Source organism: Danio rerio, chromosome 6 (assembly GCF_049306965.1).
Source record: "Danio rerio strain Tuebingen ecotype United States chromosome 6, GRCz12tu, whole genome shotgun sequence".
In the NCBI taxonomy this organism is placed as follows: domain Eukaryota; kingdom Metazoa; phylum Chordata; class Actinopteri; order Cypriniformes; family Danionidae; genus Danio; species Danio rerio.
This window is the reverse complement of record NC_133181.1, coordinates 19,442,650-19,456,921: the sequence shown is the minus strand read 5'-3', so window position 1 is coordinate 19,456,921 and position 14,272 is coordinate 19,442,650. Positions and strand designations below refer to the sequence as shown.

The 14,272-nt window shown below is 33.6% G+C and overlaps 2 protein-coding genes across 8 annotated transcripts in view; both read right to left on the bottom strand.

Moving 5' to 3' along the window:
- Positions 1-929: 929 nt before the first annotated feature.
- Positions 930-9,291, bottom strand: gjc4a.1 (gap junction protein gamma 4a.1). Of its 3 annotated transcripts, none has more exons than XM_021476749.3 (3): positions 9,039-9,291; positions 3,852-5,043; positions 930-2,019 (listed from the first exon to the last, which is right to left on the bottom strand). In XM_021476749.3, the coding sequence occupies exons 2-3, from the start codon at positions 5,011-5,013 to the stop codon at positions 2,006-2,008; spliced, it is 1,176 nt and encodes a 391-aa protein (XP_021332424.1). In that variant the 5' UTR covers positions 5,014-5,043; positions 9,039-9,291; the 3' UTR covers positions 930-2,005.
- Positions 9,292-12,978: 3,687 nt separating this feature from the next.
- stk11ip (serine/threonine kinase 11 interacting protein) overlaps positions 12,979-14,272 on the bottom strand; it is a 43,434-nt gene continuing 42,140 nt past the window's right edge. For 4 of the 5 annotated variants that reach the window (XR_012407462.1, XR_012407461.1, XM_073953418.1 and 1 more), the window contains exon 26: positions 12,979-14,268. Coding sequence is in view for 3 of the 5 variants with exons in the window: in XM_073953418.1 (XP_073809519.1) it covers positions 14,140-14,268 (129 nt within the window). In the remaining 2 variants the exon portion in view is untranslated. The remainder of the gene's footprint in view (positions 14,269-14,272) is intronic. The other variant, NM_200288.2, reaches the window with a different exon arrangement.

The window sequence follows — 14,272 nt, the reverse complement described above, 5'->3', positions numbered from 1 at the left end:
CCACTCTTACAATTATCCTCACGTTGCTAAATGAGCAAAGAAAAATTACAACTACACCAGAGACAAAACTATCTAAACACAACATATGTTCTTAGTCTAGGCCAGGGGAGCCCAAACTCAGTCCTGGGGTGCTGGTGTCCTGCTCTAGGCCATTTTTCAAGTCAAGTCAAGCTTTATTGCCACATGTGTGGAAATAAAGTGGAATGAAATGACAAATGTTACATTCAAATACGATTATGAATTTCAAAAACACTGAAGAAAAAAACTACTAGGGTGCACTCTTTTAAGAGGTACTAAAATGTACCTTTTATATAAAGTAGCCTATTTTCAAGGAACAATATGTACCCTTTGTAAGCAAATAAGGTTATTTACAAAGCTCATTTTTTTTTAAATATAAAGATATACAATAGAAACAGCAAGAAGTGAAAAATGTCACCATTACCATCTTCACGTAAACTTTAAAAATTATTTTTTACAAAAATATCATGGGCATAGGCCTATTACATGTTCACTACACTGATAGAAATGCTGATAGAAAAACTTAATTTTAGGTCCAATGTGGATGAACCCAACAGCTGGGTAAATAATAATACAAATGTTTCAAAATGATTCAATATTGGACCCAACTTTTGACTGAAAGAGCATTTTTAGTGTACGGGATTTGCAAGTACCTAATAACCAAAACAGACCTCAAATAATCGAGCATGTGCAGAGTTGTTTTTTTTTTTACACTAAAAATTGCACCTCCATCTACTGGCCTTATATGCATAATACAGTGCAATTATTAGTCAGTTCTACAAATGATCTTTATGAAAACAGTTAAATTTTCATTTCATTGTTGAGAAAACATACTCACAGACCTTGTGATTCTTTTAAAAACTAATAATTAAATTATAGCAAAATAAATGAATGAATGAAAAAAAAAATGCTTAAAGAAAACAACATTTTATTTTTAATGGCAAATAAACACTGCTACATCACTGACAGAATAGAGGATTTTGATTTAATGGCTTTATTATTACACAGTAACAGATTTCTAGCACCACTTACATGACTAAATTCATTAAGGAGATGCAGTAGTGGTTTACAAATGAAGGATGACAGTTTCTCAAACAAAACTGAGGGCACATCATTTCTAACAAACCTGTCAAACTAAGTTTTTTCTTTACCCACTAATGATGTATACAATACAAAAGTGTGTAAGTGTGTGTGTGTCCAATTTATTTTCATAGATTTTATGTTTACCTTTTTAAAATAGTTTATAATAAAACAATTCAATTATTCCATGTTTTATGAATATTTAAAATCTGGTCATGTAAACAAGTATTGCAAAAGTTTTATTTATAATTTATAAATACAATGTTCTCAATCTGCATAATCAATAACAGCCACATACAAAATTTCATCCCTTGGAAAAAAAAAAAAAACATCTTCCCTCTCCAAACAATATTTACACAGGACACACATTTTAACAACAACAGACCGTACAGTTAAATTAGACTACATTTATAAAGTGACAACTTTTTCACACCAGGACAGATCGTTCCATGATCGGAAAAGAAAGACTTGTCAATTGTGGCAGGAAGTTTCACTTTACAAAAAAAAATAATAAGACAGACAATATCTAGGAATAAGAAAAATATCAATGGAATGAGTCTTTATACAAAAAACACAATGGCGAATATAACTCTTTGAAGAGAATGGTACAGTAGTGCTGGTTGTAACATCTTGTATTTCTCTTGTCACTAAATACTGTATGTATAGTTATAATACTGTAAAAATATATTCAAGGTATGCAGTTAGAAGAACATGTGAAGATCTTGCCAGTAACTTTTCTTCATCGTTTGTATCTCAGACTTGAGTTGTTCCACTTAATGAAGAGACAAAAAATATATATATATATAGTAAAAAAATGTATAGTGAAGTTGAAATCTTGTGCCCTCCAACATTAGCGTCTCCGCTTGGAATTGGTTTGTTTAACGGAGAGCCAGATGGAAAACTTGCTTCAAGCGTGAGCCTCTTTAAAAACGGAAGAAACAGAAAACATCATTCATTAATTCATTTTTAACTAATATTAAAAGAATGAGTATGAAAAAAAACTCACATAATAACAATAACATGGCAATATACACAATAATTGTTTGTATGGTTTGTAATGATCTTTTCATCTTAAAATTGGCAAATATTTTAAGTCAGCACATTAGCAAATTTTTTTTTACAAATTTATTGCGATAAATAAATTTTTAAAAAGTTTATATTTAAATATTTATTGTAAAGCCAGATTAGTGCCACAAACTTAATCCTGACAATTCTTTGTATTATTATTACCACTAATTCCAAATATAGCTAGATTTAAAGCAGTAACAAGGCCACAAAATTCAATACACAGGAATTTAGTAATAGAACACACACATAATGATTTTAGCTATAGACCAAACAAAAGCAACTACATGCACAGGCAGATTTTGGACTGCATTTGGGTTTTTAGCTTTGCCAATCATCAGTAAACTATAATAGGCTACATATTTATTTAGAGCAGAAGCACTTGATTCACAACATAATGTGCATATCTTAAGACAATTCTCATAAAATGGCATTACTTTGCTAAAGCTATAGGGCGTCCAGTATCTAATTGCATCAAATGCAATGCTATGTCATCTACTGTCCTTTGAAAATGTTGGGACATTGTACAAATAGAAAGCAGATCTTGAGAATGGTGTTCAGGTACAGTGACAACTGAAAAATTCAATCATAATCACGTGATCTTCTCAAAATTAGTTTATAAATAAACTTTACTTAATTATTATTGGTCTGAAACTAAAGGCTCTGATAGTGATGGTATGCGAAATGATAGGCTAAATATATGCTTACATTAGTGATGCACTGTTTCAATGACATTAGTGATTTTTAGACATTTTAGTGAAAAAAAAGGGTCTTAGTTTTTATTAACAGGAGGAGCCACTGGTGACACAAAAGCTGAAATTAAATAGAATATCTATTGAAGTGAAATCTGCAGGAATTAAAAAAATAAATAAAAAAATAAAAAAAAGATGTCATGAAAATCTCCTAAATTCACAGATGCCGTGATCTTGCTTTCAAATTGTAGCGAGCAAAGTTTGTGACTGCAATTTATATTTCATTGCCAAATTAGTGTAAATATTAGGGGTGTGACAAGACATGGGATTGGGTTCATGAGAACAAGACGAGAATTTGACAGTATTTTTAAGAAATCTTCAATGATAAAATATATGAATGGAAAATATTTTATTCAACAACAAAAAAAATTGCAAATTGCAAAACTGTGTTTTTTTTAATTAACTTGTAAACGCAGCTAAGAGTCCTACCCAATGGTAATAATTTGATTACGTCGTTTGCATGTCTGTACTGTGCTTCAATAATGCGACTGAAAAGGAATACTCCTTGTGTCTCAATTCAATTAGTGTTTATGACGATTATGGCTTTAAGCATATCTAAAGTGCTATTCCATCGTATGTTATGAGCCATGGTTAGTGCCTGTGGCTGCCGTTGTAGCAGCCACAGCTTTTGGACATGGCAACCCTTGAACTCCAGTAAAGAAAAAAAATAAATAAATTAAAGAAAATTGCAAAGCACTTGATGTTTGTGCGGTTATAAGCAAATCCTGCCTCCAATCTTCAGTGCTAAATTCACCCTCACGCTCCATCATAACATCACAACTCACGAGACAACTTTTCACCACAAAAAGAAATCTCAGTGCAAGTTAGTCTCGTGATATCTCGTAGCTCGAGATCTCGTCACATTCCTAGTAAATATCTAACCCTAATTACTCGACTGGGTTTAAGTGAGGGAATAAAGTGCATCTCAAAACTAACCTTTCTCCTCAGTGCTGCCAAAGCCTTCCTGCGCTTGGTTGAGTCGGTTTTGCTCAGCAGCGATGCTTTTAGAGTCAGGCCCGCTGTTGTGTGAAGCCCCTACTTCCTCAGTGTGGTAGGCCTGGTCCAGGTGTTGCTGTGCAATTTTCAGATGCCTCCGCAGACGGTCTAGATCACGAGTAGTATTGTCACCACCCATTGAATCCCGTCCCGAGTCTGCTAGAAACTCAGCCTTCAGCTTGCCTGAGGAGTACTTTTTCAGGACAGCCTGGTATCCAGGTGGAGCACTGGGAAGGCGGTGACAGATGGTGGACGTGGATGGCCTATGAACAGGGAGTCTCCGATTTGCTCGACTACGAAGAGAGTCCCTCAAGCCACCAATTCCCAGATGCAGGATTTCCAATACAGTCAGTGCCAGACAGAGTACACTGACAACATACATGATGACCAGGAAGATGGTTTTTTCAGTGGGACGTGAGACAAAGCAATCCACAGTGTGTGGGCAAGGGCTTCGGGTGCAAATGTAGGACGGAGAGACCTCAAAACCATAAAGAATATATTGGCCAAAGAGGAAAGCTATCTCAAAGGCAACACGAGAGATCAACTGTAACACGTACACCTTCATGAGACCATCTCTCTTGATGCGGCGTCGGCCATCATGTTTCACGGCAGCATCAGAAGCAGCGGTAGTCTTGGTTGAAGCTGCTGATTTGTTGTTTTTCTCTGAGGGCTCAATCTCTTCTGGGATCATGGGAACTTCTTCACTCATCTCGTCAACCATGTCATAGTCACGGCTCATACCTCGATGAACCATAGACAGCATTTTGCGTTTGCGTGGTCGATATTCATCATCGGCCATTCGAGCAATTTTGTGCATGGCAAAGCCGAGATACATAATGGATGGAGTGGTTATCACAATAATTTGAAAAACCCAAAATCTAACATGCGATAAAGGGGCAAAAGCATCATAGCACACGTTCTCACAACCAGGCTGTTGTGTATTGCATACAAACTTGCTCTGTTCATCCTGATAGATGGTCTCACCGCCCACCACTGTCAGGACGATTCGGAAGATAATGAGGAGAGTGAGCCAGATCTTTCCCACAAAAGTAGAATGGTTGGAGATTTCATCAAGCAAACGTGTCAAGAAGCTCCAACTCATGTTTCCACCAACACAAGAGACCTGTCAGATCTGTAAAAGAAAAAAAAATTGTGGGAGCATGCAGTATAGATATGGCTTTGATTGCCAATCTAATACTTATTTTATGTAATTAACAGCAAGTTATTTAAATAGATCCAAACAAAGAAAAAAATAAATAAAAGTAGTTTGACCAGCAACACAGAGACTACTTGAATAGTTTTGCTCTTCTAAACAAATCAGGGGACTAACTGAAGTAGCTTTCTTGAACAGACAAACAGGTTGTATAATTTTTATATTTTCTAATTGTTCATAATTTTTCCATTTATAGCGCGTCTTTTTTGCCTTGATATTTATTATCTGTTGTTCAAACACACCATGAACAGCAGCAACGCTAATTGTTTTATTTGCTCTCTATTTCCACCAGGGGAAACTTATCCCGAGGCCTCTAGAGATATGATCCAAGTCCCGTGAAGAGATGATGCCAACCTTAGAGGACTTCTAGAGGTCTCCATAACCCTGAACCAGGCTGTATTCTGAGCAGATGCTGTGGTGGTCATAGAGGAGTGGTGAGCATGAGATGGATTCCTGAAAGACCCAGTGACAAATGAGTCTCTGCATTGATCTCATGGGCCAGCCTAAATACCCGCCAGTGCCTTACTCACACCTGCAGCTTCTTCACGATGAATGTCCGGCGCTCTTCAGCCTCCTGAACCTAGACTGCAGCTCTGCACAAGAAGTTTGGCCAGAGGAGAAATGATCATTCCCAACTGAGCCTGGTTTCTTTCTAGGTGTTTTCCTTCACTTTTGTCAATTGGTGAGGTTTTGTTTCTCGCCACTGGCTTGGGACTTGTGGAACATTAAACGACACTGAACTGAACTAAATTGAACTTTAACTCTGAAAACTGGACTAACACAGGAAACGTCTGTGTTTAGCTGCTTTGACACAATCTACATCTATCTAGGAGAAAATCTAGGAGTTAACTTTGATTCAGAGCTTTGCCTAGAAAAACAAACTAGCTCAGTGGTTAAGAATAGTTACTATCAGCAGAGGATTATCTCCAGACTCAAATCCATCCTTTCCTTTCAAGATCTGAAAAAAGCCATACATGCTTTTAACACATTTCGCCTAGAGTATTGTAATTCCTTACATATTGGTCTCCCTAAATCTTCATTGGCATGGTTGCAGTTGGTTCAAAATGTGGCAGCTTGACTTTTAACGGGAACCAAAATCATGTTGAAATTTTTAGCATCCCTTCATTGGCTTACTCTTAATTTTAGAATTCAGTTCAAGATTTTACTTATTGTTTTTAAAGCACTAAATGGGCAAGCACCTTCTTATATTTCTGAACTTATAAACTTACATTTAACTCCTTGGCCCCTTAGGTCGTAGAATAAAATGTTACAAATTTCTCAGGCACGACTTAAACTGAAAGGAGATAGAGCCTTTGCCACATATTTGTGGAACCTGCTGCCAGCGGACATTACGAGTGCTTCTTCTCTCTCATCTTTTTAAGTTCAGACTTGAAACACATTTTGTTCTATTGCCTTCCCTGGCTTTTAATCTTTATTTAACGTATTGTTATTTTACAGTTTTAGAATATGTGCTATGGTTTTGTTCCGCAATTTGGTCAGAGCCAAACTTTTTATAAATAAACTTTTTATAAACAAACTTTACCTACATTGTAAAAGCATAAAAACAAAACAAAAATTGTAATTGCAGTGTACTGTAAACCTTTGTTGATACATTTGTTTTTATAAACACATCAATATGTATTCTGTTGATAGTGCTTTTATTTTTAAATGGACACATTGGACACCTTCCCCACATATGCCCATTGTGACAGTTCAGTACACTTACATTTAGCAGATGCTTGATTCAAGTAAAATGAAAAACTCACATTGATAATTAATCTGCTTTATATGAGTTGTTGCATATGCTGAAAGTTTATATTGTTATTTGACATGAAAAGTGATTGATTCACTTCTATGTGGTGATGAAATACAAGTCAAAGCACCAGCAGGTGTCAGTGTTAATATACTGTACTTATACAGTACACAAACATGCACGCACATACATACCCTCTACAGAGGTATAGCTCATTTAACAACAAAGCATGCTGCTGTGAACCCCCTTCAATTAAATCATCCTCAATCTAAGATTCAGTGTCATAAAAATGCCTGAAATTATAAAAAAAAAAAAAAAAAAAAAAACACGCATCTACTTCAAAACATGTGCAATGTTCTTTGAAAAACTCAGAGTATGGTCATGGGAATTAACATATGTCCTGTAAAAAATAAATAAATACATATTTTTTAACATTTTAATATTTTATGCATAAAAATACGTTTGTATTCACTTTATAAACATGTAATCTAAAATGCTGGGTTAATTAATTGCCAACAGATAATATTACCAGAAAGTCTTAAGACTCTTAAAACATAATATTGCAGTCTAAACAAAACAAGCATGAGAAACTATATATCATTTGAAGGCCATATCTGGTGATTTTTAATTAATATTAATGATGAATATTTAATAAATTTGTTGAAAAGCATTAATACAGCAACCAAGATGTAAAACTATTTTAGATTACTTTAGATTTTAATAATAAATACCACCAAACTGTTCATACTGCTTTAGAGAGTGATGTCTACTTTGCAAATATTGTCAAAAGTGTGAAAAAATATAAATCATATTCCTCAAAACACACAAAAATAGGGAGCGCCCTTACATTGTGACTGAAAACTGAATGTCATCTGGTTGTGATGTTTGGTTAAGTGCCCATGCAAAATCTTCTTGAAAGCTTTTTCTTTCTTTCTTTTTTTTTTTTTTTTTTTTTTTTTTGAGATATTAGCTTCAAAATTGGAATTTAATTTGTTCAGATATTTAGCTCAGTCAGTTGGGGGCTAAAACATTTTTTATAGATTCAAATTGCATGTAATATAATAAAATATACATATTTTATTTTCATACACTTAAAGACATTTAACATTTTTAACTTTTTTTCACTTTAGCTACAATCTGACAATTGTCTTCTTCAAAATGAGACCAAGCTTAAATCTACACACCATGTCCAAATGCTGGAGGTGACAGTTGAGGGGTTATTTATATAACATGCGGGTTAATGCATACAACCTATAAAAAAAAATATATATATATATATATATATATATATATATATATATATATATATATATATATATATATATATATATATATATAATAGTGTGCTGGAAGTATGCCAAAGTTTTTACACTATGAATATTTAATACTGTTACAAGCGAATTTAGTTGAACATTATTATTAGCCTATGTATTTATTATGCTGCTGTAGTTATTTGTATTATTATGACAGTTATCTGAACATGAAAATAATCAAGTTAAATGACAATTAATTAACGTCACATGCCGTAATGGAAATGTACTGAGCAGCTTCTGTTTGCTTTTTAACATCAGCGACCTCACCTATGGGCTGAATCTTTAAAGATACGGACAAGTCACGGCAGGTCATTGCCTCACACAAGGAACCAAGACTGAGGTTCTGTGGTCAAGAGAAAGCTTAGAATCTGTTGTGAAATGTTAAACTGTAGGTTTATTCAGACACTATTTGACTCCTCTGTTCAAGTAAGCCACAGGCTGTTAAAGTGATGTGTTAGCACAACACAATACATTAAACAGATTTACTGTAAAGAGTGTGTGGCACGTGGCACTTAAAGGCCACACAAAATATCTTAGAACTGGTCATATTAAAGATTAAATTAATCAGAGCAATGAAGATCCCACAAGATGATAAGAAATTAAACAGAGGAAAAAAAAAGAAATCTGAACACACAAAATATTGAAACATTCATCTTAGCTAAAGTATGTTTTGTATTGATGTGTCTATTTAGTGTATTGACATTAAAAATAAAGTAAATCAGTGCATGCCTTACAAAAAATAGTGTAAACAAATTATTGTATATACTACTAATAATAATAATACTAATAATCTACACTTTACGATTCATAACATGATTAAACTTGTTTAAGATGTAGCGCTAAATTACCACAATGTAGTCAGAATTCCTCACTCGGGTCATTAACCGCGAACAAAACTTTGTTTAACCAACCTTTAAGTTTTACAAGCCGCATCTTTGTATCAGTAAAAATAAATCAGAATTCTCAAAAGTCATTTGTTGTCCCGGTAAACGGGAGGTCCCAGCAAACATTAAGCACAAACTAAGCAGAAACACAAGCATGCACATACCTTCGTCTAACAAGTGATTAGTAGCTCCTGTCTCCAGCTGTTGAACAATGCTTGTGTTTGAACCCCGACACAGTCACTTGTCTCAATTAACTTCCACCCACTTTCACGTTAACCCATAGACCGTTTGGAATCCACAACACGTGAACACCCAGGGCTTCACCTCTTTTACACCCACACCTAACGAGGCCTTTAAACCTGAAATTTGAGCTCATCTGTCTCGCAGTCTCAGTTGTAAACGGTGTTTAGAATATCTTTTTCCATCCCAAATAGCCATTTATATAACCTTTTATATTTTAGATGATTAACCAATGAAACAATTAATTAGTTCTGTTTAATTTGTTGAGGAAAATTTACTTAGTTGGTCACTTCTCAATGTAAATTAATCTACAATAACATTGAAAAATGATTAAAGCTTCTTTGTGACTTACCACAAAACCTTTTATTGCACAGGTTTATTTTTGGCTATGGACAAATAAATGAATGAATAAATAAAAACATTGTATGAGTCAAAGTTATACTATTCTTTTAAGCCAAAAATCTTTAGAATATTAAGTAAAGATCATCTTCCGCGAGTTTCTTTCCATAAATAAATCAAATAATAATTTTGAAATTGTAAATTGTACATCTGTGAAGATGATTTCCTTTATTTATTTTGAGTTCCCAGATTTTCAAATATTTTAATCTTAACAAACTATTGTCCAATCTTAAAAATAAAGAAATACAAAAACTGCTAAAGTAATTAAGTACTATTTCCACCCTAAAGAATTGTAATTTATTTTAAAATGATATTGATAAAATGTATCAGTTACTATGAATACATTTTTTATAGGTGGCAGATGTTGCAGTAGTTGTTCACTCCAGATACAAATAAAATAATTAAATTTGTTATTTTTAATTTGTTATTGTTGTTTTCCGTTTCAGAAAAACCACAACTCTTTCAAGTCTTTTGTCTATGCACAACACATGGAACAAGGTATACAATCAAGTGATTTGCTGTTGCTGAGAGCCAGTGTAATTGCTGCTAATCCTTGTAGAGGTGCTAAATGAATTGTTTAAAAAAAACCATTAATAACTAATATTGTGTACATAATAATTTAATATTTATTCCACATGCACCTGACAAAGCTCATATTATTAAGCGTTCATTTGATTTGATCTATTACATACAGTTAAAGTCAAACTGATAAGCTCTTCTGTTCAGTTTATATTCTTTTATTATTTTACATATTTTCGAAGTGATGTTTAACAGACCGAGGAAATGTTCACTGTATTTCCTATATATATATATATATTTTTTCCTTTAGAGAAAGCCTTATTTCTTTTAGTTTGGCTGGAATAAAAGTATTTTTTAAAGTTTTTAAAAATTATTTTAGGATCAATATTATTAGCCCCCTTTAAAAATATAGATATTTTTTAACCACTGCCATTCAATAGCTTGCCTAATTATTCTAACTTGCCGAATCAACAGAGTGATCATTATTTAAATTGCACTTCATTCTGAATACTAGTATCCTGAAAAAAAAAACTAGTGAACTATACAGTCACCATGGCAGGAACAAAATAAATGAGTTATTAAAAATTAATTAAAACTTTTATGTTTAAATATGTATTGAAAACAATCTATTAAACAACACTTGGGAAATATTTTAACAAATAATAAAAAAATAGAAAATGTAAAAATTATTAAATAAAAATTTAATTGTTTATAAATTGAGACGCACTTCTTTCTTTGATATAAAACTTGTTAATAGGCTGACAGAAACGATTGGGAAGTGTTAGTCATAGCTTCTGGGTGGAACTGGAATAAGGTCAGATCATCTACTTTAAGGCTTTATGAATTATAATGAGTTTTAGATACAGATGTACATGTAAAGAGTATTCAAACAGCAGTGGCAAAACTGAATAATAATAATTATAATAAAAATAACAATCTTTATGTATCCAGGTAAGTCAATTGAGAACTAGTTCTTGTTTACAATGACGGCCTGGTCAAGAGGCAGCATAAAAAGCAAATACATTACAAAGCAGCAAGGATACAAAACAATAACAATTTCACAAATGCAGATAATAACATATAAAACTGACAAAAACTAAAAACAAGCACAGTGATATTGTAGTATTGACTGGATTGAACTTTTAAAAGATGATAGTGGAATGAAAGTGCTGAGCTTTAGGGTCTGCTGCAGATGATTCCAAATGAAGTGTGAACTTTGGGTATGCAAAGGTTATTAACATTCCTAGAGCGTAGATTTCGACGTGTTTCCTGAAAGTTAAGAAGAGATTGTAAATATAATGGAGTTTTCCCAATGAGAGTTTGTAAATGAACAGAAACCAATGAATGTGTCGATGTAATTGAAGAGAAGGCCAATTGAGTAAAGAACACAGAAGACAGTGATGAGTATGAAATGGTGCAGCAGTAACAAAACAAATTGCTGCATGATAAATAACATCCAGTTTATGAAGGAGATTTTTGAAGCTGATCTGTAAATTAAATCCCCATAATCCAGAATTGGTTATACTCTCAATTTGATGAACAAATGCTGCTTTGAAGAGTGGGTAGAGGAAGATTTGTTTCTGTAAAGAAAACCAATACAGGCTTTGACCTTTTTGAGCAATTAATTTATGTGAGTTTTAAATGTCAGTTTCCCATCTAACCAGATACCAAGATATTTGTAGCAGTCAACAAAATCAATCTCAGTACCGTCCAATGAGGACATTTTAGGAGGAAACTCAACATGTGGTAAATTTCTATTAAAAAACATGCATTTTGTTTTATTAGTATTTAAAACTAAATGGAGATTGGTAAAAGCAGGTTGGATGCTTGCAGTGAAGAAAGTGCTGTAGTCAAATAAGAACTAGCTGTATAAATGATATTATCATCAGCGTATAGACGAATGTAAGAATCACCTGCAGCAGGAGCAATATCATTAACATAAATGTTAATAAGTGTAGGCCCCAATATTCTACCTTGTGGGAAGCAGCAGGGGATCCGACAGAAGCTCCTGCACCCTTACTGATTGTAGACGACCAGAACAGTAGTTCTTGAACCAGACCAGACAGCTCTCAGATAGTAATATATCTTAGCCTATCCAGTAGAATTTCATGGTCCACAGAGTCAAAAGCTTTTGCCAGATCAACAAATGCAGCTACACAATACTCCTTATTGTCAACTGCAAATATAAAATGAATGTTTGAACATTCTTAAAATCTACAATAAAATAAACTAGCTGTCATTGTAACTGTCTGAAATGGGGTTGATAGGAGTGTGTAAGAATTGCTTAACTGATAAATGTAAAAACAGATTTTACAAACTGTGATTAATGTGGCATGTATGCCATACTAAAAATATGCAACCCTTGAATTCCAGTACTTTAGCCATAAAAATAAATAAAAAAATTAATTGCATCCCTTTAGGGCAGGGGTGTCAAACTCAATTCCTGGAGGGCCGAAGCCCTGCACAGTTTAGTTCCAACCCTGCTCCAACACACCTACCTGTAGGTTTCATACAAGCCTGAAGGACTCAATTAGTTTGATCAGGTGTGTTTAATTAGGGTTGGAACTAAACTGTGCAGAGCTGCGGCCCTTTTGGAACGGAGTTTGACACCTGTGCTTTAGGGAGTACATGTTGAATTAATCTTTGATGAATGTAATAGAAAAGAACAGAAATGCCGCAATCTATTTTACAAGCAATAATAATCTTTCTCTATGCTGCTCAAATTTGGACATAATGAAAAGATGCATAAGATTTGAATAGTTTATTGTGTTTACAAAAATAAAAATGATTAGGATTCCCTCTCGGAGACAAGTACAAAGATCAATAAATACACATTAAATACATTTTACATTTACGGAAAATATTCTTGCAATATGCATGGTACACATCAACAGTTTGCACACTGTAAAAAGTGATTAGTTGATTTAAAGAGAGAAAAGCCATTGCATTAAAATGATTAAATAAATGAACTATGTGCATAATTATAAAAAAAAAATAGATTAGGTAAGCTGAACAGTTCCAAGTTACAACAGGTTTACTCACTTTAAGTAATTGTTTCGCATTTAAGACAATGGGTTTACTCACTTTTTAAGTAAAGTAACTAATGGCTTTTTACAATACTGTATAAAATAAAGCAGACAAACAACTTTTATAGCAATTATAAAGAAATAAAAGTGCAGGACATCTAGGTGACAGAAACAACTTGGCACAAAACTGCACATGGTATTATGACATTTTGTTTTTCTTCTAACCATTACGTTTTAAAGTGTCATCGCTAGCTCCCTTTTAATGCTCACTATACTACAGCTCAAACTGAATATTTATTAACAACGAAAAACACTCACACAGAACAGTAGTTACCTTCATGAGCTACATATACACCCGTCTCCTTACAAAACAAATCAACACACAAAATACTTGAGGTTGGAAATTATGTGTACCCATTTACAAAATGTGAGAGATGGTATTTTAGGTCACCAACATGTCTGAACATCTAACATTGCATTAACAAGTAAATCTGTTATTATCCTGTGACCTGCATAATTGAATTATGAACTTTTGACAGCCCAATGAAATATTTTTTCTTTCACCCTGAGATACAAATACACCTCCACATTCATACACCAATCTACAGAAATGCATTTAAAACAACCCTTTTGTGCATGCATAGATATGTATTATAAGGTGTACTGGTGTGTCTTGTACAAAGCTAAAAAGGCACATGGAGGAGACACTAGCGACATCAAGACAAGTAAAAAGAGAATTTGGTAGGATTATATATAGAAAAAAAAAAAGACAAACAGTCCACGTTAAAGATAAGACAATAGATTAAAACAGGTCCAGTAGACTGAGGCAGGAATCTTCATGATGTAAGAAACGATTCTTTCTTTAATGTTATGACTAGAGGTTACCGCTTGATTGTAGCCAGTTTGACGCCAAACATAGTTTCCCACTGATTTGTTATCCAACCAACCAGGTCTTGTACGAGCTCTTCATCTTCAGCATTTAAAGACCATGTCTTTTCTTCCTTGGCCAACTGT